The sequence below is a fragment of the Rhinolophus sinicus genome, linkage group LG01, assembly GCF_036562045.2.
Source record: "Rhinolophus sinicus isolate RSC01 linkage group LG01, ASM3656204v1, whole genome shotgun sequence".
Classification (NCBI taxonomy): Eukaryota; Metazoa; Chordata; class Mammalia; order Chiroptera; family Rhinolophidae; genus Rhinolophus; species Rhinolophus sinicus.
Genome location: NC_133751.1, coordinates 187,922,320 through 187,947,773, shown reverse-complemented (window position 1 = coordinate 187,947,773; position 25,454 = coordinate 187,922,320). Strand labels below are relative to the sequence as shown.

The following is a 25,454-nucleotide window of genomic DNA, read 5'->3' as shown; positions in this document are numbered from 1 at the left end:
ACTTTAAATAAAATATTTAAAGGCAGGGAAAGAATAAAGAACAGGAACTAAAATTTATGTACGAGTAGTTAAACGTCAGTTTTTGATGATGTATACAATGAATTTAAAATCATTTGTAATTATTTTAATTTTACTAAGCTACTCTTGGAAACGAATTATAAGAATAGCCTGTTATATTGGGAAGACTAGATGATAGAAGACTGCTTGCAAAGTACATCATCCATTAAGAGGGCACAGTCATGTATAGCTTTTATATCTATACTTTTTTGGTAGCCTCCAATGATGACCTTGTTTCCCCTTCCAATACAATTTATCAGTTTAAGCATCTTTGAGGGCATTTAGAGACTCTCATATAAGAAAAGAGGTAAAATACACATCAGTTAAACTATAGATGGATGAGAAAATAGCCATATATATGGCCTATGGACTTGCTTTCATCAGTCTGTGGTGCAGAATGCCTGTGTCTTCTGTAGCTACAGCTCTATTAGTGAGGGTCTGTGGTGCCAAATGCCCTTTCTATTTGGCTCAAGGATCACTTAGAAAGCATTTTAGTTAATTTCAGGAGATTCCCTGTTTTGTCACTTTGGGGGTCAAAAACAGTGGTAAAAGATAAAAATTCAGAGAATACACTACAGGATCACTTATTTTTATTTTAAAAAACATACTCATTTTTGCATCAAAACTATTTTATTTCCAGTTTAATGTAGTGTAAATTATTAAACAAATTTCTTATTTTGATATTCATTGTTTTTCTTTAATACTTTTAAAGTTAATTATACAGAATGCAAAATTTTGGAAATAGAAACCATTTCCATCATTTATCATTTTGGATGTATTTTGATACAGATAGTTTTAAATCATTGATATGTATTTTTAATGTTAAAAAAATATGAATAATTACAGGCAATAAGCCTAGAAGTATATTAATGGGATAATACGTGATTACTAATTGTGGTTCATGCCAGGAATACAAGAAGAGTTCAATGTTTGGAATTAATTAATAATTCACTCTAATAAGTTAATTTAAAATAATTAAAGATTTTATTAAAATATAGCTAACATACAATATTATATTAGTTTCAGGTGTACATAATAGTTATTCAACAGTACCCACCTGGCACTATACATAATTATTACCATATTATTGATTATATTCCTTATGGTAAAGAAGTGATCACCATGCTAAGTCTAGCAACCAACTGACACTGTACCATGCTATCACTATATTATTGACTAAATTTCCTATATTGTATATTACATCCCAAGACTTGTTTTATACCTGGAACTTTGAACCTCGTATTCCCCTTTATCTCCCCCCACCTCTTTTTTTACTTTTCAATTCAGTTGACATTCGATATTATTTTATGTTAATTTCAGGTGTGCAGAATAGTGGTTACACATTTGTATAATTTACGAAGTGACCCCCCTGTTTAGTCTATTACCCAACTGGCCCTATACATTGTTATTATCATATTATTCATTATGTTCTCTATGCTTTACTATATATTCCCATGACTATTTTATAAGTATCAATTTGTATTCCTTAATCTCATCACCTTTTTCACCTTGCCCCCAACCCCCTCCCATCTATCACCATGATAGATCTAGTGCGCATCTGATACTATATATAGTTATTACAATATTATTGACTATATTCCTTAAGCTATACTCTACATCCATCCCCATGACTACTGTGTAGCAACCAATTTGTACTTCTTAATTCTTTCCCCTTTCTCACCCACTCCCACTCCCCCTCCCATCTGGCAACCATCAAAATGTCTCTGTATCTATGAATTTGTTTCTGTTTTGTTTGTTTATTTTGCATTGTAGATTTTACTTATAAGTGAATCATATGACATTTGTTTTTCACTGTCTGACTTACTACACTCAGCAAAACATCTTCTAGGTCCATCCATGTCATCACAGATGGCAAGATTTTATTCTTTTTTAAGGCTGAGTAATATTCCATTGTATATACGCACCACCTACTCTTTATCCATTTATGCATTTAGGGACATCTAGGCTGTCTTCATATCTTGACTATTGTAAATAACACCTCAATGAGCATATGGATGAGTACGTCCCCTCAAAGTAACATTTTGGATTTCTTTGGATGAAGGCCCAGAAGTGGGATTACTAGGTCCTTTTTGTCTATTGTTATAGTCTTTGTTTTAAAGTCTGTTTTGCCAGAGTTGTAAGAAAAAGCCACTGGAAATGGTTTGGGTGTTCCTGAAAGTTGGGTGGGTGGAGTCTTGAATCACCAGCGTGTGGCAAATGAATAGTATTCGCTAGCTTGATGGAAACTCAGATATTGCAGCCACTTGAGTCTGCATGCTCTGAAGGGGGAGGGCTCAATAAAGAAACAACAGCTTCTGCCAGCTATTTCATTCGGGAGGAAGTTGCCCCTCCAGTTTTCACCCTGAAGCTAGACAATTCAGTTCCTCCCCATATGTCCCTGTCAGCTCTTCAGCTGCTTCCCCAGAACTGGGGCTCAGAACCAGTGATTCTATTGGTGAGTAAGTCTGTGTGCGGGCCCTTTTTAAGAGGAGTGTCTGGGATTCCAGCTGCCCTCCGTCTCACTCAGCTAAAATCCCTGCTGGTTTTCACAATCAGAAATTATGGGACTTCTCTCCCTGGCATTGGAACCCTGGACTGGGGAAGGGCTGGGAACCCTCTCTCTTCTGGGGGGACCACTGCAGCTGAGATATCCCTCCCAATTTTTAATGGTCACACACGGGTGTGGGACCAGCCTGTTTGGTGTCTGTGCCCCTCCTACCAGGCTGGAAGTGGCTTCTTCTGCATGTCCCTAGTTGCAGGGCTTTGGTTCAGCAAGATTTTAGGCAGTTCTCAATAATGTTTTTTTTGTAGTTTAGTTGTAATTTTGATGTGGTCATGAGAGGTGGTGAGCACAGTGTTTACCTATTGCACCATCTTGACCAGAACTCCAAGTTAATATTTTTCAAAAATAGCAAAAAGTACATGATAAACTTCAATATTCAACTCTGAAATTAAAATGTATTAAAGCCAGATTCTAAGATATATAACTTGATAAAAAAAAAATACTGAGCCAAGGAAAGCCTTTTCTTGAAGGTTAAGGAACAAAGAGAGGACTAACTTCTCTGTCGATTAAGAGCAACGACAACACAATTATCCTAGAAAGCCTGACCAAGCCTGACCCGTACCAGCCAAGAAAACAAAATAAAATAATACAATTGAAGGATGGATAAATAAAGAAACTCAAGTAGGAACTAATTATAAATTACAAGGATTTAACACTGTAGTCTGGTTTTGGGGGGAAAAACATACAAAAAGCATCGGGATTTTAAAAATATATAACAATAGCCAATTCAAGAACGTAACAAAATTATTCATAAGGGGACAAAAGCATAAAATAAGAATGTTTTATGATTTACAATAAGGGGTATATTTTTCTCTGTTCACAAGCCAACCTGAGTGTGTGTTTTAATTTACATACAGTAAAATTGACTTTTTTGGTGTACAGTTCTCTGAGCTTTAACCCATGTTTAGATTTATGTAATTACTGTCATGGTCAGTGTGCAGAACAGTTCTGCCATCTCCCAAATTTCCCCCCTGAACTTTCAGTCAAACCCTCACTCCCCCTCACCCCATCCCCTAGCAACCACTGATGTCTTCATCCTTGTAGGTTTGTCTTTTCCAAAATGTCGTATCAGTGGAATCATACAGTATGTAGCCTTTTGAGCTTGGCTTCTTTCAGTAAGCATGATGTCTTTGGGAATTTTCCATGTTGACATATCAATCATCTGTTCATTTTTATTGTGGAATAAATATCTGTGGAATGGATATAACATAGCTTGTTTATCATTCTCCATCAAAGGACATTTGGGGTTTTTCCGATTTTTTGGCTAACTTGAGTAGAGCTGCTATAAAATTCATGTACATGTTTTTATGTGAACATAATTTTCATTTTTCTAGGGATATACCTTTACATGGGATGACTGGGTTATTTGATAAGTGTATGCTTTATAGCTTTATATGATATTGTCACGGTGTGACATTCTCAAGAACATCCATTGAATGCATCCCATTACATAGGGTAGAGTAGGGTTTAAATGAGTATTTTAGAAATAAATGTAATCAAATAATTTTTGAGCTGGGAGGAAGCATAAAGATTTCTACTTTGAGAAAAGAAAAAAAATGGACCCAGTGAAAAGAAATAATTGACCAAGTTTACACAGCTAGAAAGTGTGGAGCAATGGAGTCCCAATATCCACTGTCTTGGTCAAGTGCTCATTCCGTTATGTCAGATTGATTTCAGTACATCACCATGCAAGCCTTGCATTAATTTGATTTAACATATTGCATAATGCACACATACTCTACTCCGTATCTACATATCTAAATAAATGACAATAACTAGCACTGAGCTCCATCAGTGAGTCAGAAATTTTGCAAAGCAGTTTACATACACTGACTCATTTAGTTATTATAACAGGCCTGTGAGGTTGTGGTTGTTATTGTGTCCATTTTGCAGTTGAGGAAATAGAATAACAGAATCTAGGTAACTTGCCCAAGATTACATTGCAGGTCAGTGATGGAGCTAGATTTTAATGCTGGCCATCTTGCTTTAGGCACTGTTTTTAACCTCTAAGTTGGGTTTTATTGTTAAGAACACTCAACACAGAATCCCACTGTTTGGATATAGAAATGAAGACTCCAGGTAGTGAAGTCACTCAAGTACATTCACCTTTTTTCTTAATTTCTATGAAATTTATTGAGGTGATATTGGTTAATAAAATGATATAGGTTTCAAGTGTACATTTCTTTTAGGTTGGTGCAAAAGTAATTGCAGTTTAAAAGGTTAAAAATAATTGCAAAAACTGCAATTACTTTTGTACCAACCTAATATAATACTTCACCTATATATTGCATTGTGTGCTCACCACCCAGAGTCATTATGTTTTTAAAAATGGAGGGACCAGCATTTGATTCTGGCTTCATTATGGTTCTCAAAGACTCCAGCGTCCTTTTATTTATTCAACAAATATTGACTGAGAGTATACTATGTATCTATTCTTTAGGTGTTGAGCAGACAAAGTGTTTGCCATCTGTGGAGCTTCGATTCTAATGTAGAGACATATAATAAGCAAATAAACAACCAAATGTAGAATGTGATTTCAGGTAGCAGTAAAAATAATGATAATAATAATAAAGCAAAGAAGACAGGACATGATAAATGATATATGGGAAGTTGGTACCTATTTTAGATAAGGGGATCAGAGAAGACTTTTCTTAAAGAGTGACATTTGAGCAAAGATATGAACATGAGGTCAGACAATTAAGTTCGCAAACTCATCCTAGGAAATGTGCTACATGCCTCATTGCTGATTATCACTACGGTCACCTTGGAAGTACTCCCCTTGGGAAGCTATGCACCAATGCCAATGCCTAGTCCACCCTTCAAAGCAATTTTGGAACTCTTTTTCTGGAATGGCCATGAGAGCTGTGGTCGTATTACCCTTGATGTCCTGAATGTCATCAAAATGTCTTCCTTTCAATATTGCCTTTATCTTCGCGTAAAGAAAGAAGCCATTGGGGGCCAGATCAGGTGAGTAGGGAGGGTGTTCCAGTACAGTTATTTGTTTACTGACTAAAAACTCCCTCACGGACAGTGCTGTGTGAGCTGGTGCATTGTCGTGATGCAAGAGCCATGAATTGTTGGTGAAAAGTTCAGATTATCTAACTTTCTCACGCAATCTTTACAGCACTTCCAAATAGTAAACTTGGTTACCTGTTTGTGCAGTTGGTACAAATTCATAATGAATAATCCCGCTGATGTCAAAAAAGGTTAGCAAATTGTTGCAACAAGTTCATGAACTTAGTTGTCATACTTCATATATGTTCCTACAGGCTATGGTAAGAAGTTTATATTTTATAATAAGTGTGATTAGAAGCCAAGGATTGTTTTCAGTAAGGGAGTGATGTGAATTATTTATGTTTTAAAGAAGATCTTTTCATGTCTCCGTGTGAAGAGCACATTAATGGGGGCAAGTAGGGAATCCAGAAAGTCAGTTAGGAGGCTACTGTCAATGTCCAGGGAGAAATAGCTGTGGTGGCTTGGATTAAGTGATTATAATAGTGCAACTGGTGAATTTGGCCCCATTTTGGGATATATTTTGACCATAGAGCTGCCAAAACTTGCCATCTCTGTGTAACTATTTTAGCACTCAGTAATAGTCACTGAAAATGTTTGCATCTTCTTACATTCTCTTTAAATATTTTATATTTTGAGGTTTAATACAACTCCAGGTTTTTAAATGCCCAATAGTGTGCATTGAACTATAGCATATTTTGTATGTTAACATTTAGAAAGAGAAAGTACTTAGTGTTAAATCAGATAAATTGGAGAAGTTTTATCAGGTTACCAAATATTTTTTTTTTTTTATGCCTACACAATATGCACATAGCTTATATATACTGCTTGCTTCTTTCCTTACTGTGTGCTTTATAAAGTTACATGAACTATTACAAAAGACCTTGGACATTTCTACCAGTATATAGTTTTTGAATACACTAAGCCAACAGTAGATGCTAAATAATTATCAATCTCTTAATTCATAGATCACATAGGCATTTGATTTGAAATTTAGGCAAAAATTTGACTTAATTTTTGCTTTTTCCTTCTTGTTGTCTTTCTTGTGTAAACAAATGTCGTGTTGGTTTCCAGGCCCATGACAAGCTTGGGAGCAATAATTAATTTTTAGTATTAATATGGGTATTGTTGATGTTTCTTCATTTTGCTTCTAATATATTTTCCCCATGAACCAAATTAATAATTTTGGTAATCAATCTTTTTATATTACTTTAAAATACTAATTATAGTTTTAATTTTTTACTGAATGAGGATTCTGTAGTTCACTCACTGTTGGATGTGCATCGTAAGTCAAGAAGCATAAAAAGCCATGTTTGCAACTATGGCTCCATTTGCAGTGGGATCACACCAAATAGAATAATTGGTGAATTTATTACGGCCTTGCATATGGCTTTACTCCTGGAATGATAGTTGGCATAAAAATTCTAGGGAGCACATGTACATTCAGGATTTTTGAAGCTTGAACTATTGTAAGCTTATAGTTTAAGGATTTCATAATAGTGTTAGAAAAGGAGGCTGAATTTTGTTAAATTTGTTTTGGCTGGTGCAAAAGATTTTTCAATTCTGTTTGATAAACAGCTTTGTGAAATCAATGAAACTTGATGGGTTAAGCATTGTCTTGTATACATTGCCTGATTGTAAAATCGATTGACAAATGGAAGTTGTGAGGCATTCAGTGAAGGCATCATGAAGAGAAATACAAATGATTTTTCCACATCCATCCAAAGTAGTTCTTTTAAAATTAAGTCTGTCTTTCAAGATAAAAGAAGAGGGAGAAGGCGGTCAAATATATGGTGATGAAAGGAGAACTGACTGGGTGGTGCGAACACATGTGATCTATAGATGATGTCTTACAGCATTGTACGCTTGAAACCTATATAATTTTACTAACCAATGTCACCCCAATAAATTTAAGAGAAGGTAAGTTATGAGAAATGCATTACTGATTATAACTAGTTTGAATCAAGCATAAATATACAGGAAAGCCTCACTGAGATAAAAAATATTTCATGAAACTGTGTAATAAAAATTCCAAAGACTAAAATTTTTGGAGAATAGGACATTCTGATTAATCAGATTTTCTGTTTATTGGAGGATTTTTTTGTTGTTGTTGAAAAATAATATTAAACACACTTATTCCAATTTTATGTTTTCGTGTGGTATATATAAAACACAACTGATCACTTATTGAACAGTGGACATGTTTGAATTGAGAATAATTTTCTGGATATGAGTTACTAATTGTTTTTAAGCAACTAAACAAATATTATTAAATTATAATTTCTTATACAGCACTGTGCTGTATAGCTAAGCAGATACAAAATAATGATTTATGTGTTGCACCTGTCTTCAAAGAGTTTCTAGCTTATGTGAGTTTCTTATATTGAATATCATTGTACTTATCAATAGAAATGATTATTTTAGTGTTTGTTAGTTTTAGTAATAAGGGAAGCTTCCACAGAACCAGTAAAATGTTCTGAACATCAGAATGATTTTGTAGTTTCATTATGATCCGAATAAATTCAGGCAAATAACCAGATAGAATAATTAAATCACTTAAGGTCAAAAGCACATAATTTAACTAGAATTTAATTCTCCCTCTGTATAGTATTTCAGCAGCCCTAGCTGCTGAATTCACCATTATCCTGATGTTAATGATAATAAAACAATGTGAAAATCTGGTTCCTTTTAGCTCATTTCACAGCCAGTCTCGAAGGTGTGTCCCTCATTCTAGTGTACTAAAATGGTGCTTCAGATTTTAGCCATCGCATCTCCATTCTAGGCAGCAGATTAAAGAGTAAAGAAGAAGGGAAGCAAAGTTGGGCTCCAACCGTGTTTTAAATGAAGTTTAGGAAGGTGTTATAGTGAACATGTCATAACTTAGTCCCTTGCTAAGCTTACCTCCAAGATGCGCAGAGAAATGTAATCTTTATTTGGGGTAGCCACGTGTCCAGCTAAAGTTGTGTAATCTAGAACTGTGAAGAAAGAAAAGAATGGATATTGAAGATTCTAGAGGTCTTTGATCCATCCTTATCACTGCAAAAAACTGAATTTTCAAGAGCAACAATTTAATTCCAGCATGGTGTATGGGGGACTTGGCATTCAGAAGGGAGAAGGGAGAATAGCTTGGAAGTGATAAGCTTATAGGACTCTGGGGAAAGTAATGTTTGACATTTCTTTAAATGTGAGACTTCAAAGAGAACTAGTCTAAAGATTATGTATTGGTTTTCTAGGGCTGTCATAACAAAACACAACAAACTTAAGTGGCTTAACACAATAGTAATTCATTCTTTCACAATTCTGAAAGCTTGAAGTCCAATATCAAGGTATCAGTAGGGTCATACTTCCTCTGAGACTCTGGGTCGAACCTTTCCTTGCCTCTTCCTAGCTTCTGGTGGTCATCAATTCTTGGCATGCCTAGACTTGCACCTGCCTCTCCCATTTTTTTGTCTCTGTGGTCACATAGCTATCTCCCTGTGTCTTGGTGTTCACATGATATTTTATTCTTCTTAGAAGGACATCAGTCATATTGGATTAGGGCCCACCCTTGATTACATCTACAAAGATGCTATTTCCAAATAAGGTCCTAGTCACAGTAACAGCGGTTAGGACTACCACATATCTTTTAGAGGTACACAGTTTCACTTTTAACAGTATGTCTAGAAAATATACTATTTGATGAGCTTTAGAAATCCAGACAAGAATTTTGTGTTTTGTTTTTGTTTCTATAATGAGCTTTCACTATGATTAAAGGTCTACATTATTCTTCAAGACTTTTAGATTCTGATTTTTGTTATTTTTGATGTGCCAATAGGCAAAAGCAGGTTTAAGATAACCCTAGTTATTAGAATGTGCCCATATAGATTTTTTTTTCCTTTCTGTACTGAAACCCATTCCATTGGACACCATATCAAGATCATGACTTCTTGGTCATTTCTGTGTACATGATGAACAAATATATATATGACAGGATACTAAGCTCTGTTTCCAGTGTCTTCAAAGTATACACTTTTATCTTATCTTAAATTTGGTGTATATTATATAACTTACTCAAAGAAGATTAATCCCAAATCCATTTTTTTAACCTTATGTACTATTATTACAAGGTTCATAATGTAGTTTTTCAACCTATTTAAGATTAAAATTGATGCATTAAATGGTATAGATTTTGTTCTGGTAGATATATAAATCATGAAAAGTAATCACTGAATCTCTGACTTCCAGAAGAGAGAAAATATATCAACACACACACACACACACACACACACACACACACACCCCAAAACACATATGTGTGTACACTCATGTGCTTACTTATAAACAGATTCAAGAACCATACCTCCAAAGATGACAGAGATCATTTATTAATGGTCCATTATATCTCAGAACACTTATGTCTATACATAGTAATGACCCTCTTGATATCAATAAAAGTTAGTATTTTATTACATAATCTATTTGTAGTATATGCTTCTATATGTTTCAACCCAAATTGTTTAATATTTGTGTTTAAAAGGTAGGCACAAGTTTGAATTATGTAGAAAATTTACTCAATAAAAACAGCTTATTTTGCAATAGAAAAATATTTTTAAAAGTAAAATTGTAACTTTCATCATCTTTTGATTTTGATGTATTTGCCTATGTAGAATTTACTATGTTAGAAAATAGAGTAAATTATTAGTCCAAACGAAAAGTTTGTATAAATGAAATTAAATGTATTTACATGCTTTATACGCTCACAGAAAATTAGAATTATTTTATCTCCTTGTAATGTGTTTCTGTGGAATCTATGCTGTCTTAATTTCTGTGGTTAGTACATGAAATTTGTGAATATAAATGTGTAACATCACTTATATATTGATTCTAAAAAAAAAGCCAAGCTCATAAAAATAGAGAAAGGAATGGTGGTTACCAGGGGCTGGGATTGGGGGGAGTGGGGAAATGTTAGAGTATAAATTTTCAGTTACAAAATGAATGTGTTTGGGGATCTAATGTACAGTATGATGATTATAGTTAACAATACTATATTATATACTTAAAAGTTGCTAAGAGAGTTGCTTAAATGTTCTCATTACAAAAATAAAATGGTAATTATGTGACATGATGGAGGTGTTAGGTAGCTATGTTGATAATCATTTTGCAACATAGTATAAATATATCAAATCTACACACTGTACACTTTAAACTTACACAATGTTATATCTCAATTATATCTCAATAAAGCTGGAAAAAATAGAAGTGAAGGTATTTATCGATGGGTTATGGGTCTTAAGGGCATTTAAAATATTTAAGTTGAGGGCACTGGAGTAGTGTTGTGTAGTACAGAGTTGAGGGAGAGATTGCACATATCGTATAAAGGTTATATACCCCCCGTGTATCTTCTTGTCTTGACAGTGTGTGCTGGGACAGAGAATAAGCTGAGCTCTCTCTCTGACCTGGAGCAGCAGTACCGAGCCTTGCGCAAATACTATGAGAACTGTGAGGTCGTCATGGGCAACCTGGAGATAACCAGCATCGAGCACAACCGGGACCTCTCCTTTTTACGGGTAAAGATGTCTCTTTCTTTCTCTTCTTTGTGAATGGACAGGTGTCACAATGCGTAAAGACAGACCAGCTTGCTTGTCCCTGACGGCTATGCTGTTCTGGCCAGCAGGGAACATGACTGTAGGCAGAAGATAAGAAATACCTAGGCGCACCCCGAGAGAGAAAGCAAGGAACGATGCTATCATGATTGACATCCTGAGTTTAGAGCAATCACTGTTGCCCTAAGAGTGATAAAAGATTCCGTCAGGGTGTAGCATGTTGCATCTAGCAAGTCAGTCTTTTTCTGAATTGCAGGCAAGAGGAAAACTGTTATGCTGGGGTCCAGCAGAGTCAGAGGACCAGTCAGATAAGAAGTGGTAACTGGCTTGTAATCTCCTTTTCTGCCCCTTTGGAAATTTTAGCCCATTTTGCATTATCATAATGAGATCAATTCTGTTACCTTTAGAAGAAAAATGACACCGGTTTTCATTACAAGTACGTATATGAGTCCACGTAAGCTTGCCCATAGATGCATCTGTGTGTATGTGAAGTTACCCAGAGACAACTGGAGTCCTTTTGCCAACCTGTTTTGGCTTGCATTTGTCCTTCCTGTGCTAATCAGGCTATGTTAGTCCTTAATGCCTACAGTTTCTGATAGTTTCCTTTAACCAAAATAAGTATAGGAAAATCTGAACTTCAAAGAGACTGGGACAAAGTGAAATGGGAATGTGGTATTTTATAGAATTAAAAATGTATGCTTCACACAAGTATTAATAAGATATATAGCATCCATAGAATACATTTGATCTTGTTTTCAGTAATATTTACACACTTAGGAGCATTCTCTTGCATAAATCAAGACAAAAATGTTTCAAATACTGATACTATAGTAAACTAGTGGATAGTAAATTATTTAGAGAACTATGATAATTTTAACAATTTATACTTAGATAACTAGTAAAAAATAGTGCTTCTAAATACATTGAATGTAATAAATATGTCTAGAAATAGTAACCACCTCAGAAAGCGAATCATCTCAAAACCTAAATTACCCTGTGCAGCTTATAATATCTGTTTTTAAAATGACTTTCATATTGGGTTTGATATAGGATGTGAAGGTTTTCCATATTCTACTTTTTGGTTGACAGAGCCCTGGTTCAATGAGTTATATGTCAAAACTTTTTAATAATTAGAATAATTATGACGTCTTTGTTTATCAAAAGTAGATAGTAAAAGTTATCTAAATCCTACAATGAGAGGGCCTAAAAATAATTTAACTTTTTCTTTTTTATTTTGGACTGTTATTTCAAAAAGAGAATATATACAAGCTACCTTAGAACAGCACATTTGTATGCTCAGGAATGCATCTGAGTATTAGTTATTAAAATTTGCTTGAAGCTTTTAACCTGTCTTGATTGATAATTTTCAGATAGCTTTTATTCTTCAACATCAAAATAATGTCTTGGTGGAATATGAGTTCGTTTGTAGATACAGTTAGAAATGCCAAGAAAGTCAATGATGTCATAAAAAAGGAAAACTGCAAGTTGAATTCTGAATTAGGGGAAACAAATAGTTTAAATAGTGTATTAGACCAGAATAACATGAAAACAATTAGAGGCAATTTAAGGTTTCTGTTTTGCTTTTGTTTTCTTTGCTTTGTTTGCTATATATTCTTTTGTGCAACTAAGATATATTGAAATATTATATAAAATGTTATATATTATATCAAAAGTTAATAAAATATATACATGCATGTGGAAGATTACATTGGCTTAACAAAAAACATTCATGACTATTGTAAGTGACAGTCTTTAAAATAAGTAACAAAAATACTTATTATTACATATTTTCTAACACTCAAAATAGACTAGTCAATTTTTAATCTTTAGAAATATAAAATATGAAATCTGAAGTACACATTTTTGAGCAACATGGTATATACTATTAGACTATTAGATGTTCTACTTTTTTAGGAACAATTTTGAAATAAAAAATAAGTTAACAGAATGAATAGATTTGGGAAATAATACAATGAGGATCAAGGTTTCTATTTGGAGCAAGAAACAAGTTGTTTCTTTAAAAAAAGCAATTATCAGTTTCAAAGTAGCTTCTCTAAAAGTTTGTATAAACTCTGTATTTACCCATGCATATATCTCTATTTTCATCTATTTATTTAAAGATAACTCTAATAATCTTTCTTTCCTTGGTAATCACATTTTTTTGTTGTTGTTTCATTTATCTTTTGTTCCTTTGGAAAATAACCATTTCTAATTGTGACATATATTCATTCACTAAACAAATGGACTTAGCCCAAGGATACAACAGCAAGCAATTCATTGTCCTTCATTTCAACATTCATGCAGCCTTGTAGAGGGTTACAGAGATGTAATGCATAAGAGTTGTGTATGTGCATGTACATACAAATATGTGTGTATGTTTGTGAATATATAATGTGTATATATGTATACACACATAAAATTTTATAGTTGCTAAAACAGAAATAAGCCAGAATCAGAATGAAGGTATGCTTTTGTATTGAGGGTAGGCATGGTTGCTGAGCAAAGAAAGGAATGGCTAATTATGAAGTATTCAGGAAAGATTTCATCGAAGAGGTACTTGAGTTGAATAATGAGAAAATATATGCTGTGTTTCCCCGAAAATAAGACCTAGCCAGAAATTCAACTCTAATACGTCTTTTGGAGAAAAAATTCATATAAGATCTGGTCTTATTTTACTATAATATAAAACTGGGTCTTATATAATATAATAATATAATATAATACCAGGTCTTATATAATATAATATAAGACCGGGTATAATATAATATAATATAATATAATATAATATAATATAATATAATATAATATAATATAATATAATATAATAAATACTGGGTCTTTTTTTTGCTAGGTCTCATTTTCAGGGAAACACGGTAGGGTCTCACAAGGTAGGTAGGTGACAGAGAAGCACATTCTGATGAAAGTAATAAGTTAAAGCTTAGAAGGCCCTAAGTCGGATTAATCAATATGTGCTTAGTGTGTACTGCTATAGATAATAGACATATGCATGCAAATAAATCACATATCGTTCTTGCTCTCATGGAACCTATAATGTCGTGTGGATGAAGATAAATTTGGGGATAGAATAAAATACTAAATTGAAGAGGTAAAGAGCCTTACACTACAGATAAATATCTAGGAGACATCAGCATCCAAATGATAAGTTAACATTTGGAGATTAGATAAAACACTCAAGGAAGACTGCAAAGAATTATTCCAAGAAGTGGGCGAAGGACAGAACTTTGCGGATGCCCCATTTTCTGGTTTTTTGGTTAGCTCAGTGTTGTATCAGAACTCTTCTCAGTGAGCCTGAAAGCAGGGACTATTAGCTGAAATCTTTATAATACTATGGTATTGGATAAGCCATTATTTCTAACTGTACCTTTGAATATGCTGAAAGCTCTCCATTTAACATAAAATCTCACTCCTCCTGATAACCACATTATAGTTCATTTGTGCTCCCAGTAGCTTCCTTCCAAAGTACATAATTTGTCCGATTATGACACATACAATAAGCACAGTTCATGTAAAAGAAATCTAGTTATATTATGCTATCATTTCCAATAATATTTGAATTGTATGAGTGAATAGTAAACTTGCATTAACCTATCTTGTGGATTACACTGCAACCTCAGACATACTTATGTAACTGTAGCTCACTGAGCAATTTCTTATAGAGGTATCAGTTTCCATTTCCCTAAGAAGGACCCACACGTTTAATGTGTTTAGAGAGACATCATGGATAAAGATCTCAAATTTTATTCCGGAATCTTTATGGATTTAAGAAATTACTTTTGTTTTTAAAAGATTTTACATCCTTATTTCCATCTCTGATTAGCAGGGTTGTTTGTAAGGTTTTGTCTGAAAGCACTCTAATTTCTATCATTCGTGAGAGCAGTTTATCCAGGTATCCCATTTACCTCTTTCACTATCTGATTAGTCAGTATCTAGCACAGTGCCTAAAATACAGGTTTTCATTAAGTATCTGTTCAATGGACTAATGAATATTTTTAATACCTACTTATATATCACTATTTTGCATATGACATATTCTCTAGGTGAAGGAATATGTGAGTCTCTCCTCATGTTATTTCAATGTGAGACACCCATAGGTCAGATAAGTGGGCATAAGACACAGGCTGGGTCCTCCCATGAGGATCTGAAATTGTGACTAATAGCATTCAGTTTCTGTATCAGTTTCTTGCCCACTTGGGTAACAGAACACAGCATCTTTTCTTCTTGTGGTTTGAATGTCAAAGAGAGTTATTCAGACAGCAGAATGGAGCCAACACATTGAAACAGACATAGAAAGCAGAGAAAGACCATTCACCCCAAATTACTGATGAAGGAACCATTCATTTCCAGGTTCCAGTCTGCTTCTGAAGACCGGTTGCATTCTAGCCATTAAGTTCGTAAGCTACTCCTGGAACTTAATAATAACTTGGAAGTAATTTCCCCCTTTTTCCTTAAACTAGATAGAGTTGTTTTATTTTGCTGTAACTGAAATATCCATTTTAGTACATCTCTCAAGATCTCAAAAAAAAAAGTGGGCCTATGAAATAGGATTAGAATACATATATATATATATATACACACATACACATATATATGTATACATATATGTATATACATATATATGTATATATACATATATATACACACACACATATATACACAAACAATAACAAAAAACACTATAATGTTTTGGAACTACTTCCTTAGCTTTTACTAGATACATTTTATTGAATATTTGAAATGTGTTCTTTTCAAGATGGTTTCATTATATCAACCTTGATACTGATCTCTGTAAATACCTTTTAACCCAGCTTTGTTGTAACCTCCAAGTTTTTACATTTCCTTTTGAAAAAAAAAAAATCTAGTTGACCATATTTAACATTAGACCCCTGAGATACTACACAGTTGGCGAGAAATAGGCCCTAAAACTTATTTACTGTGTACTTTATCAATGTCACAAGGTTAAGACATATAATAGAAGACAGCAAGACATAAAAATCACAGATTTTGCCCTGTTGTCTTACACTTTATGAACTTCTCAAACAAGGTGAAATACAGCAAGTAATGGGAATGAACTATTAGACTTTGCCCTCATTAGAATTCTTGAGAGTTTTCTGTCCTTGTTCTTCCATTGGTCTTCCTTGCTAGGGCTGGCATTCAATAACTCAGTGCTTCTAAAAAGGTGCCTGACCTACCAGCTTTTATACCATAAATTTATTTTCTGTTTTATGTATTCACTTTAAGCAAGTGAGGATTAAGTGTCAACTAAGTATAAAGCAGTGTGATATATACTGTAAAGTATGTACAGGAGTGTTAATTCCCATTCTTAACCAATTCTATAACAGGTATTAAACTTTAATCTATGGCTAGAATTTGTTTTGTGCCAATTGTTTTGGAAATAGTATTTATTAAGATTATGAAGAGATGAATGAATTTAACAGTTTATCCAGTAACCTAAGATATTGACAATATTAGGAATTCACTGGACCTCTGTATGCTAGTCTAGAATCCTTAAATCTTAATGATTATACGTTTTTATTACTGAAAAATGAATACAAATAAATTAGTACATTAAGATCTTTCCAAATAATGGTAAGGATATTCTGTGATTAATAGCAAAAGGCAATGGTGTTGAAAAAGTCAGAAAGTACAGTTTTCTTAAAGAAAAAAATACTATTTAGAAAGGTAACATCCCTCAAATAGTGAATAACACATGTTGTTATGAGACTATAACACATTTTGAAAATAACATTAGCTGCTTTCATTGTATATTTGTTAGAGCTAAGGGAGTTTTTTTTAATATACAAGAAATAATGTCATCTAACACTATTAAAAAATAAAACTCCATTATCATTTCTTTGTAAAAATCATATAAATTGGTCATATTTTTCTAACAAACAAAATGTCCTATTCTTAAAATCAAATGTTATCTTTGTCTTCTAGTTAGTAGTTAGTATTTTATAATGTCATGAAACTATCATCCTCTTTTATTAGGCTATATATGGGATTCTTGGTGTATGAGGGTGTTGCTTTTCAACCACTCTCCATAGGACATAAAATTTGCATTGCTTTTCCAGTGCTGGTAATGGACTTACATTATTTCATTCTCATACTCACACATAGTTCTTCTTCTAAGGACAAATATATGCAGGAAGGTAGATAAAGCTGTAACTCAGAGACTGCAAGTTGCTGACTGGATCACTGGAACCTAAGCCCTTGGCTTCATTAGCATGGTTTTGTTACAGTTAAATCAGGGATAGTGTTTAGCAGTGAGTTTCAAGTTGCAACAAGTAACACTGCTTTTGCCTATTCCTTAGCTATGTTTGGTAAGGATGAACAACCAGGCAGGTTTAAGGTAAAATACTGAAATATTTACATTTCAGCCTATGTCTAGCTTCAGTGTCTATCTCTTATTGTGCTTTGTCAGTTCAAAATCAGTGGCTAGAATGAAATCCAACAGTATAGGGCTTGTTTTGTACTTGTGTTTGTTTCTCAAATCCTCCTCACTCATTTTAAATCTATGCCTGGGCTAAGCTTTCTGCTGCATAACATGATTTAGCAAAACCCTACACTGAAGAACTTATGTTTAAAAATAAATAGATCATTTGCAAAATATTTTAATTCCTTTGGATCACAAAATGATTTACTGAATAGTTTGTGTAAACACTACCTACCACTGCCTATCTGAGATTGTTTTTAGTTCATTAAATGCCAGATAGAATGCCTGTGTAGGAGAGATTGTGCTGGAGAAATTGATTGGAATCAGGATGAGAAAAGTAGTCATATTTTAGAGTCCTTGAAAATGGAAGGGGAAAACACCATTTAAATGAAATATCTATGCATATGGCATAATAAGATGGGTCCACCTTATAATACATGTAGATGTATTATATTATATTACCTAAAAGATGATATAAGTGCCATATTTTCTAATACTTCATGTCTATTTTACCGTGTTTCCCCAAAAATAAGACCTAACCAGACCATCAGCTCTAATGCATCTTTTGGAGCAAAAATTAATATAAGACCCGGTATTATACTACATTATATTATATTATATTACATTACATTATATTATATAAGACCTGGTCTTACATTATAGTGTCTTATGTTATTATATTATATTACATGATATTAGACCCGGTCTTATATTATATTAAAATAAGACTGGGTCTTATATTAATTTTTGCTTCAAAAGATGCATTGGAGCTGATGGTCTGACTAGGTCTTATTTTCGGGGAAACACGGTAGCTGTGCACATGTTGATTGGACTGCATAGTAAAGGAAAGCATGTGTGAATTCGAGTTTCCCTGTATAACTTTGTAAATTAAAAAAGTGGCATATTTGTAACTCCATTAAATGGCAGGCAAGTAAATAAGATTCCTATATCAAGTATTTGTATTTTTTAATGAGTCATTGAGCAGAGTAGTGTAAGTTTTTTTTCATGTCACTAATTGGGACAGATGGCAAAAAATGATTATGACACTCAACATCCAAAATACCTAGGTCTAACCATTATTATGTTCAAAGAAACTGCACCTCCAAGAAACATATTGGTCAGTTAAGCGAGCATTAGAATAGATAGTGCATTCCAACTTTTTATTTAATTTCTTTTTTTTTTGTATGAATTTCATGCAAAACTACATTTGTGGTAAAATATAGTTGCTGTATTTAAATGACAAAAGTTTAGCTGGGTGAGATGGAGAACACTAAAAAAGAAGTAGAGAGCATAGTATTTAAATATGGCTGTTGGGCCAAAGCAGACATTCTCGGTTAAACAGAATTTTCAAAGCTTTGATCGTTTCTGAAAGCTGTTCCTGAGACGGTTAAACATAATACATATGCAATTTTCTATGTATTTAGAGCTAGCTTTTAAATTGAAACTTGCTTTTTGTACTAAATCTAATTATAGAACTTGTACTGAATTTGAAAAATGCATTGCAATTTACACTTAGCCTTGGGAAAAAAAAACACAAACAAACTTTTTTTCCCTCAGAGGTTAAATACCATTTAATTTGAAAATATACATTGACTCAAAATCCTAATGCTTTTCAGAATCCCTACATGGTAAATCAAAAGACAAAAATGTCTGTATTCTTGCCTTGGCAGTCGTATAAGCATCTTTTTAAAACTTTCTTCTTAATCATTTAAATGAAATATTAAATATAAATATATTTAACAATTTTCTCTCTATATTAAAATACTAAATACAAAGTGAAGTCAGTAGTACATATAACAATATGTATATTTAGTAGATAATAAACATTTGAAAGAGTATTGGAAGGAAGGATAGATATAAGAAGCATATCAGAATAATTTATAATCTGATATATAAGTATATATGCATATAAGTATAAATTAGTGACCATTTATACTTACATACATAAATATTAATTAGCAACAATTTTCTAGGATCGAGTCAAATTAGTATAAAATGTTAACCCTATATAATGTTTCTAAGAGAATATTATTAAAAATAAAACTGCTTAACAAAAGTTTTTTTATTTTTTTTCAAATCCCTAAATTGGAATACACTTTCCAGAAAACAGTGCCCTTGTTGCAAATGTACTTAAATTAAAAATGAATTTATTAGGATGCTGAACAGATGCAAAGTGTTCCTTTATACCTCTGGGGCTTGTGACACTTAAATTTGGCTTAAATGGTGAGTATAATGACTTTATAGTCTTATCTTAACTTTAATAAGAGAAAAATGCAAGTAATAAACCCATTTCATTCTATGATACTTAGATACTCTTTGATCAGGGGACTTGAGTGTATAAAGGTTGTTTTTTCACCTATTTTATTTGTAAGTAGCAAAGGCATTGGTTCAAAGAGAGAGAACAAACGTGAGTTACGAAGACTAACTTGAAGCGCTTTGACAATGGACTATCTTTTAATTCTAAAATCTAAACACTGGAATATAATCAAAACCTTTTTTAAAAATTCATGTATATTTTATTAGTTTCATTTTTCTCTGAGTCTACAAATGGAACATTTGTTTTCTTTTTAAAAAGGACAGACTCGAACAATTTTGTATGAGATCAAATCTATTTGAAAGGTCTGTCTTCAGTCAGATAAAGTATAATTTAAAGTTCAAAAGTGTAAAAATAAAATGTGGAAAACTGTTACATTTAGAAAGATTGTAATTATTTCTCCTGATCCCTAATTTGAACCCATTTAACTATAAAATGTTATGTTAAAATATAGAATGAAAATGATAAAAGTTAAGGAATTTGTTTTAGTAAATACAAGTCTTTTTGAAATCATCCCTATTAAATCTCTACATGGAAATCAGAATATGTAATTGAATGTTGAAGTAAATCCTCTTAAACAATTTGGTGCTGCATTTGTTTCCAAAAATAAAAGTTTTTATCAGGGTTCCTGGCACCCGGTAGTCCCTTAGTAAGAGATGGTTCTAATGCTACTGGGTTTCTTCCTTCTTTGACCACCAAGGCAAAGACTGTTGAGCAATGCTCTGAAGACTTGACAGTAATTTTATACACAGCTTTTTTGAGGTTGAGATTTTAGGTGGTGGTGATTTTGTATTTTCAGAGAGGTGAAATTGTTAGTCAAACACTTGGTTGTTCTTAAGAGACAATCAATAGCTAAAAAAAATAGAAAGGCCCTATAAAGTGAGTGAGGGTTGTTTCAACAATCTACAAGACATCGTCACATGAAAGCATTGGGAAACATTCATGACAGAAATCAATGAGGGATTGATGAAACATTCAGAAGAGTTCATGGAAGAAGAACAGAGGAAAGTATAAGCAAATATGGAGCATATGCTGGGTTATGCTGCTTCTTAAAACTGTCTGTTCTCGGTGGACAATGGCCAAAACTTTTATTAAGTTCCTATATTTTCGGGCACCTGCTTATGATCCTTGTTTTCCACTACCGTATATGACACTAAAACTTACGGCCATCTTTCAATCCTAGCAACTTCATTTATGTATTCAGCTCTAACTCTACTGCCCTTTCTTTTATCCCAGACCTTTTCCCCACCAACACACCATAGACACATATTCCTTATTCCTATCCAGGCTAAATTCTGTTCAATTTTCAGATCTCCATTTAAAAATAATAATCAATGTCACCTCAATACATTTAATAAAAATAAAAAAAATAATAATTTCTTCATGGAAGCCTTACTAACTCCATGTCTTACTGAATTCCCTCCATTATTACATTCATAGCACCCTGTGCTTCTTTCGTAGCACTTCCATTACAGCAATCATTTAACTATGTGTTTAATTTCTCTTTTCTCTCCGATATAATACATACCTTGATGGCAAGGGCCACATCTAGTTCACTAGCCCGATTCTAGCATACAGTACAGTGTCTGTCATATGGTGGCTGCTCAGCAAATATTTGTGGAATGAATAAATAAGTAAACTGAGTAACAACAAATGTGAATTCTTTTATTCTTTATAACTTTTTTTAGTCAGGAAAATAAATGATTGCACACATTTTTTTTTTTCTAAGTTTCTCTCCGTAGTGTCTTGTAGAACCTATGTTGTCTTTCATCTTATATTCCAGGAAGTGATTTGGTTAATGATAAATAACATGCCACCTGTAGTAGTAACATGGGAAACTTAACTTACATATTTACTCTCATATACAAAAACATAACGGGTGGGTAAGTTGTCCAGTTTGCTGTCTCTGTTGCGTGAAGAGCAAAAATATAAACCTTTGCTCCTTTAAATATCTTTTTCTCTGGCCTGCCTTGAATGCCTGAGATTCCCTCCATTAATAACATGATCCCTTATATCCAGTTCCTCTTTATTAACTAAGGTCTATGTTTTGTATGCAGTTTTCTTCCTCTCTCGAATGCTTTCCCACCCTTCTTATTTTGGAAAATCACACATCTTCTAGGAATTTATTTTAAATATAAGTGATCTCTAGTTTCCCAAACTTAACATGTTCCGCTAAATTCAATCTGTATCGCTATCTCTGCTCCCACCACCAAGCCAAACAAATTCAATGTTTCCCGTTTTTTTCTCATAATACTTAATGCATATTTATACAACAACATATGTCACTTTGTGTAGGAATGTGTTGGACTCTGAGATGTAGTTTGCATTTGCATCAGTTTATGTGAATATTGTGTAGAGTAAATGAAAGTAAATGATCAGTCAACCTTGTTCTTTGAACAGATAAGCTGGGTTAGTGGTTTTTCTCCTAGTGAATTTTGTTAAACTGTATTCTTTGTGTTAGAAACACAGTTGAGGCCTCTTTAGAGTTATACCTTTTGGGTTGGCATGGGCCGATACCTGAAACATACCCTTTGTTGAGATAGGTGCAAGGCATTGTGCTGGGTTTATGCTTAACTCCATTTTCCACTCCTTATTACTATCCTACATCTAACTATTATTATGCTTGTTTTATAAGTGATGAAACTTAGGCTCTAAAAAATCGAGTGACTCTTTCAGGACCATACAGCTAATGGACAAAGCAAGCGCTTTAACCTAGTTCATTCATTTCAGAGCTCAGACACTTGCATTTTGCCTTGATACTGCCCACTATTTACCAATGAGCCATCTGCTATTTGGAGAGAACAGGGTTTTCGGGAAATTGATACAAGGCAAGTACTTTCTTTTGTGTCAAGATTATTATTATCATTATTATTATTATCATTATTATTATTTAATTTTAGAACTAGATTGATTGTGGCAGAAGACAGGCCTTGGTAGAGCCACCTCAGTTGGGGACACTGAAGACACAGGATCAGTCACTGCAGGTGGCAGTTGGTATAAGGGGAGCCCCACAGAGAACTTTTGGACAAATTCATCCACTTGAGTATTTAGATTTTATAGTAAAAAAAAATGAATATTCATTTATTAATTCAGAAGGTGTTTATTGACTGCCAACTCTTTGTAATTTATAATGCTATGTTTTTCAAAGAGGTATGGAACTATAAATTAACAGTCACTATCTCAAACCTCATAAATGCTAACAGTGGGTACAGACAGGAAATACCACAGACATACCTAGTATGGACTCTAATCTCCTTGAAAGCAAGGATTATGTATTATCCATCTTTACATTTCCAGCCCTTAGCATCCTGCCTGGCACGCATGTGCCTGCGCACACACACATGTGAAATAATTGATGAATGATTCAATAGTATGTATTTAGGTGTGTTTGTATGGATGGGGTATAAAAAGATTTATAGAAGTAGTTTCCTGTTCTATAATACATATAAAAAGCTTAGAAGTCACCACTCTGTCCTAACAACAAGTAAAAGTCTGAACAAACTGAAAAATCAACTCTTCTTGGATCCATAAAAAAGGAGAGGGAGGACATAGGGAAAATTGTTGCCCCTAAGACTAGAAAAACAGAGAAGCAGAGACTTACCAGAGCAGAGATTCATGAGCTGAAACCACCATGTGAACCAGTGCTGGGTAGGAAAAACTAAACTGTAATCGATAAATTGCTGGAAGATCAGGGTAGACAACTGTAAGAGTTTACAACTTCAGGGAGACTTATTCATAGAGAAGCCCCCACAATACTGTGAGTTTTACCTCCAAGCTCGAGTAGATTTCCATACTAAATATCCTGTGAAAATTTCCCTCAGGCTTCCAGCAGGGGAGGGGATAATGTACTATTTTGAAATGCAGTTTTTTTCTTCTTAATAAGGCCTGACCTCAGTGGAAATTGGTTAACCATAGCCTAACCTGCTAGCATATTATCAGAGCTTACCTGAAGTTGGGAATGGAAATATCCAACTCCAGCCCACTCTAGCCATGCTATTCTACATACTGGGGGAGATAAAGCAAGAACAAAAACAAACAAACACAAAAACCTGAGAGAAACTTTTGAAGGTCATAGTCCAGAGACATAGGTTCACAAGAAGACTGAGACCTAATCATAGAACTATAGAACACTTCCCCTCCCATCACAACTCACTACCCTTTACCAAAGACCTATTTACAGCAGCTCATTTTCCCCAGTACATCATGCCTGGCTGTCAAGAAAATATTACAAGACATAACAAAGGGCAAAAGACTTGAAGAGACAGAACAAGCATCAGAACCAGACATGGAAGGGGAATTGGAATTATCCGACTGGGGATGTGAAACAACTGTGATTAATATGCTCAGGGCTCTAATGGATAAAGTAGACAGCATGCAAAAACAGATGGACAGTGTAAGGAGAGAGATAGAAATCTAAAGATATAACTTTAAAAAAAGGGATAGAGATAAAAAATACTGTAACAGAATTGAAGAATGCTTTTGATGGTCTTATTAAAAGACAGGACATGACTGAGGAAAGAATCTCTCTACTAGAGAATGTATTCATAGAATCCTCAAAACTGGAAAGCAAAGAGAACAAAGACTGAAATACAACAAGACAAAATAAAACAAACAAATGAACAAAAAATAAAGAATGTCCAAAGACTGTGGGACAGCTGGATAAGGTATCACATATGCATAATGGGAATACCAAAGGAAAGAGAGAAAGGAGTAGAAGCAATATTTGAATTAATAATGACTGAGAATTTCCCCAAATTAGTGTCACAAACCAAACCATGGATCCAGGAAGCTCAGGTAACACCAAGTAGGAAAAAATGCCAAAACAACAATAACAAAAACACATGTAGACATACTATTTTCAAATTATAGAAAGTTGATGATAAAGAAAATACTAGAGAAAGAAGCAGGAGGAAAAAATACACCTTACTTATAGAGGAACAAAAATAAAAATAACGTACATCTAACTTCTCAGAAACCATGCAAGAAAGAAGAGAGGGGAGTGAAATGTTTAATGTGTTGAGGAAAAAGGAAAAAACAAACAAACCACAAACCTAGAATTCTGTACCCTGATAAATTATCCGTCAAAAGTAAAGGAGAAATAAAGTCTTTCTCAGACAAACAAATTTCGAGAAAATAGGTTGCCAGTAAACCTGCCTTGTAAGAAATGTTAAAAGAAGTTCGTGGGACGGCCAGGTGGCTCAGTTGGTTGGGGCATGAGCTCTGAACGGCAGGGTTGCTGGTTTGATGGTTTGATTCCCACATGAGCCAGTGAGCTGCACCATCCACAACTAGATTGAAGACAACGAGCTGCCACTGAGCTTCTGGAGAGGTGGCTGGATGGCTCAGTTGGTTGGAGCTCGAGCTTGCAAGCTCTCAACAACAGGGTTGCTGGTTCAATTCCTGCATGGGATGGTGATCTGTGCCCTCTGCAACTAAAGATTGAGAAACAGCGACTGGACTTGGAGCTGAGCC

The 25,454-nt window shown here is 33.8% G+C and overlaps 1 protein-coding gene across 7 annotated transcripts in view; it reads left to right on the top strand.

Annotated features, from left to right (window-relative positions):
• The window catches only part of ERBB4 (erb-b2 receptor tyrosine kinase 4), a 1,035,063-nt gene that overhangs the window by 363,870 nt on the left and 645,739 nt on the right, over positions 1-25,454 (top strand). For all 7 annotated transcript variants that reach the window (XM_074312694.1, XM_074312715.1, XM_019727015.2 and 4 more), the window contains exon 2: positions 11,027-11,178. In XM_074312694.1, the coding sequence (XP_074168795.1) occupies positions 11,027-11,178 (152 nt within the window). The remainder of the gene's footprint in view (positions 1-11,026; positions 11,179-25,454) is intronic.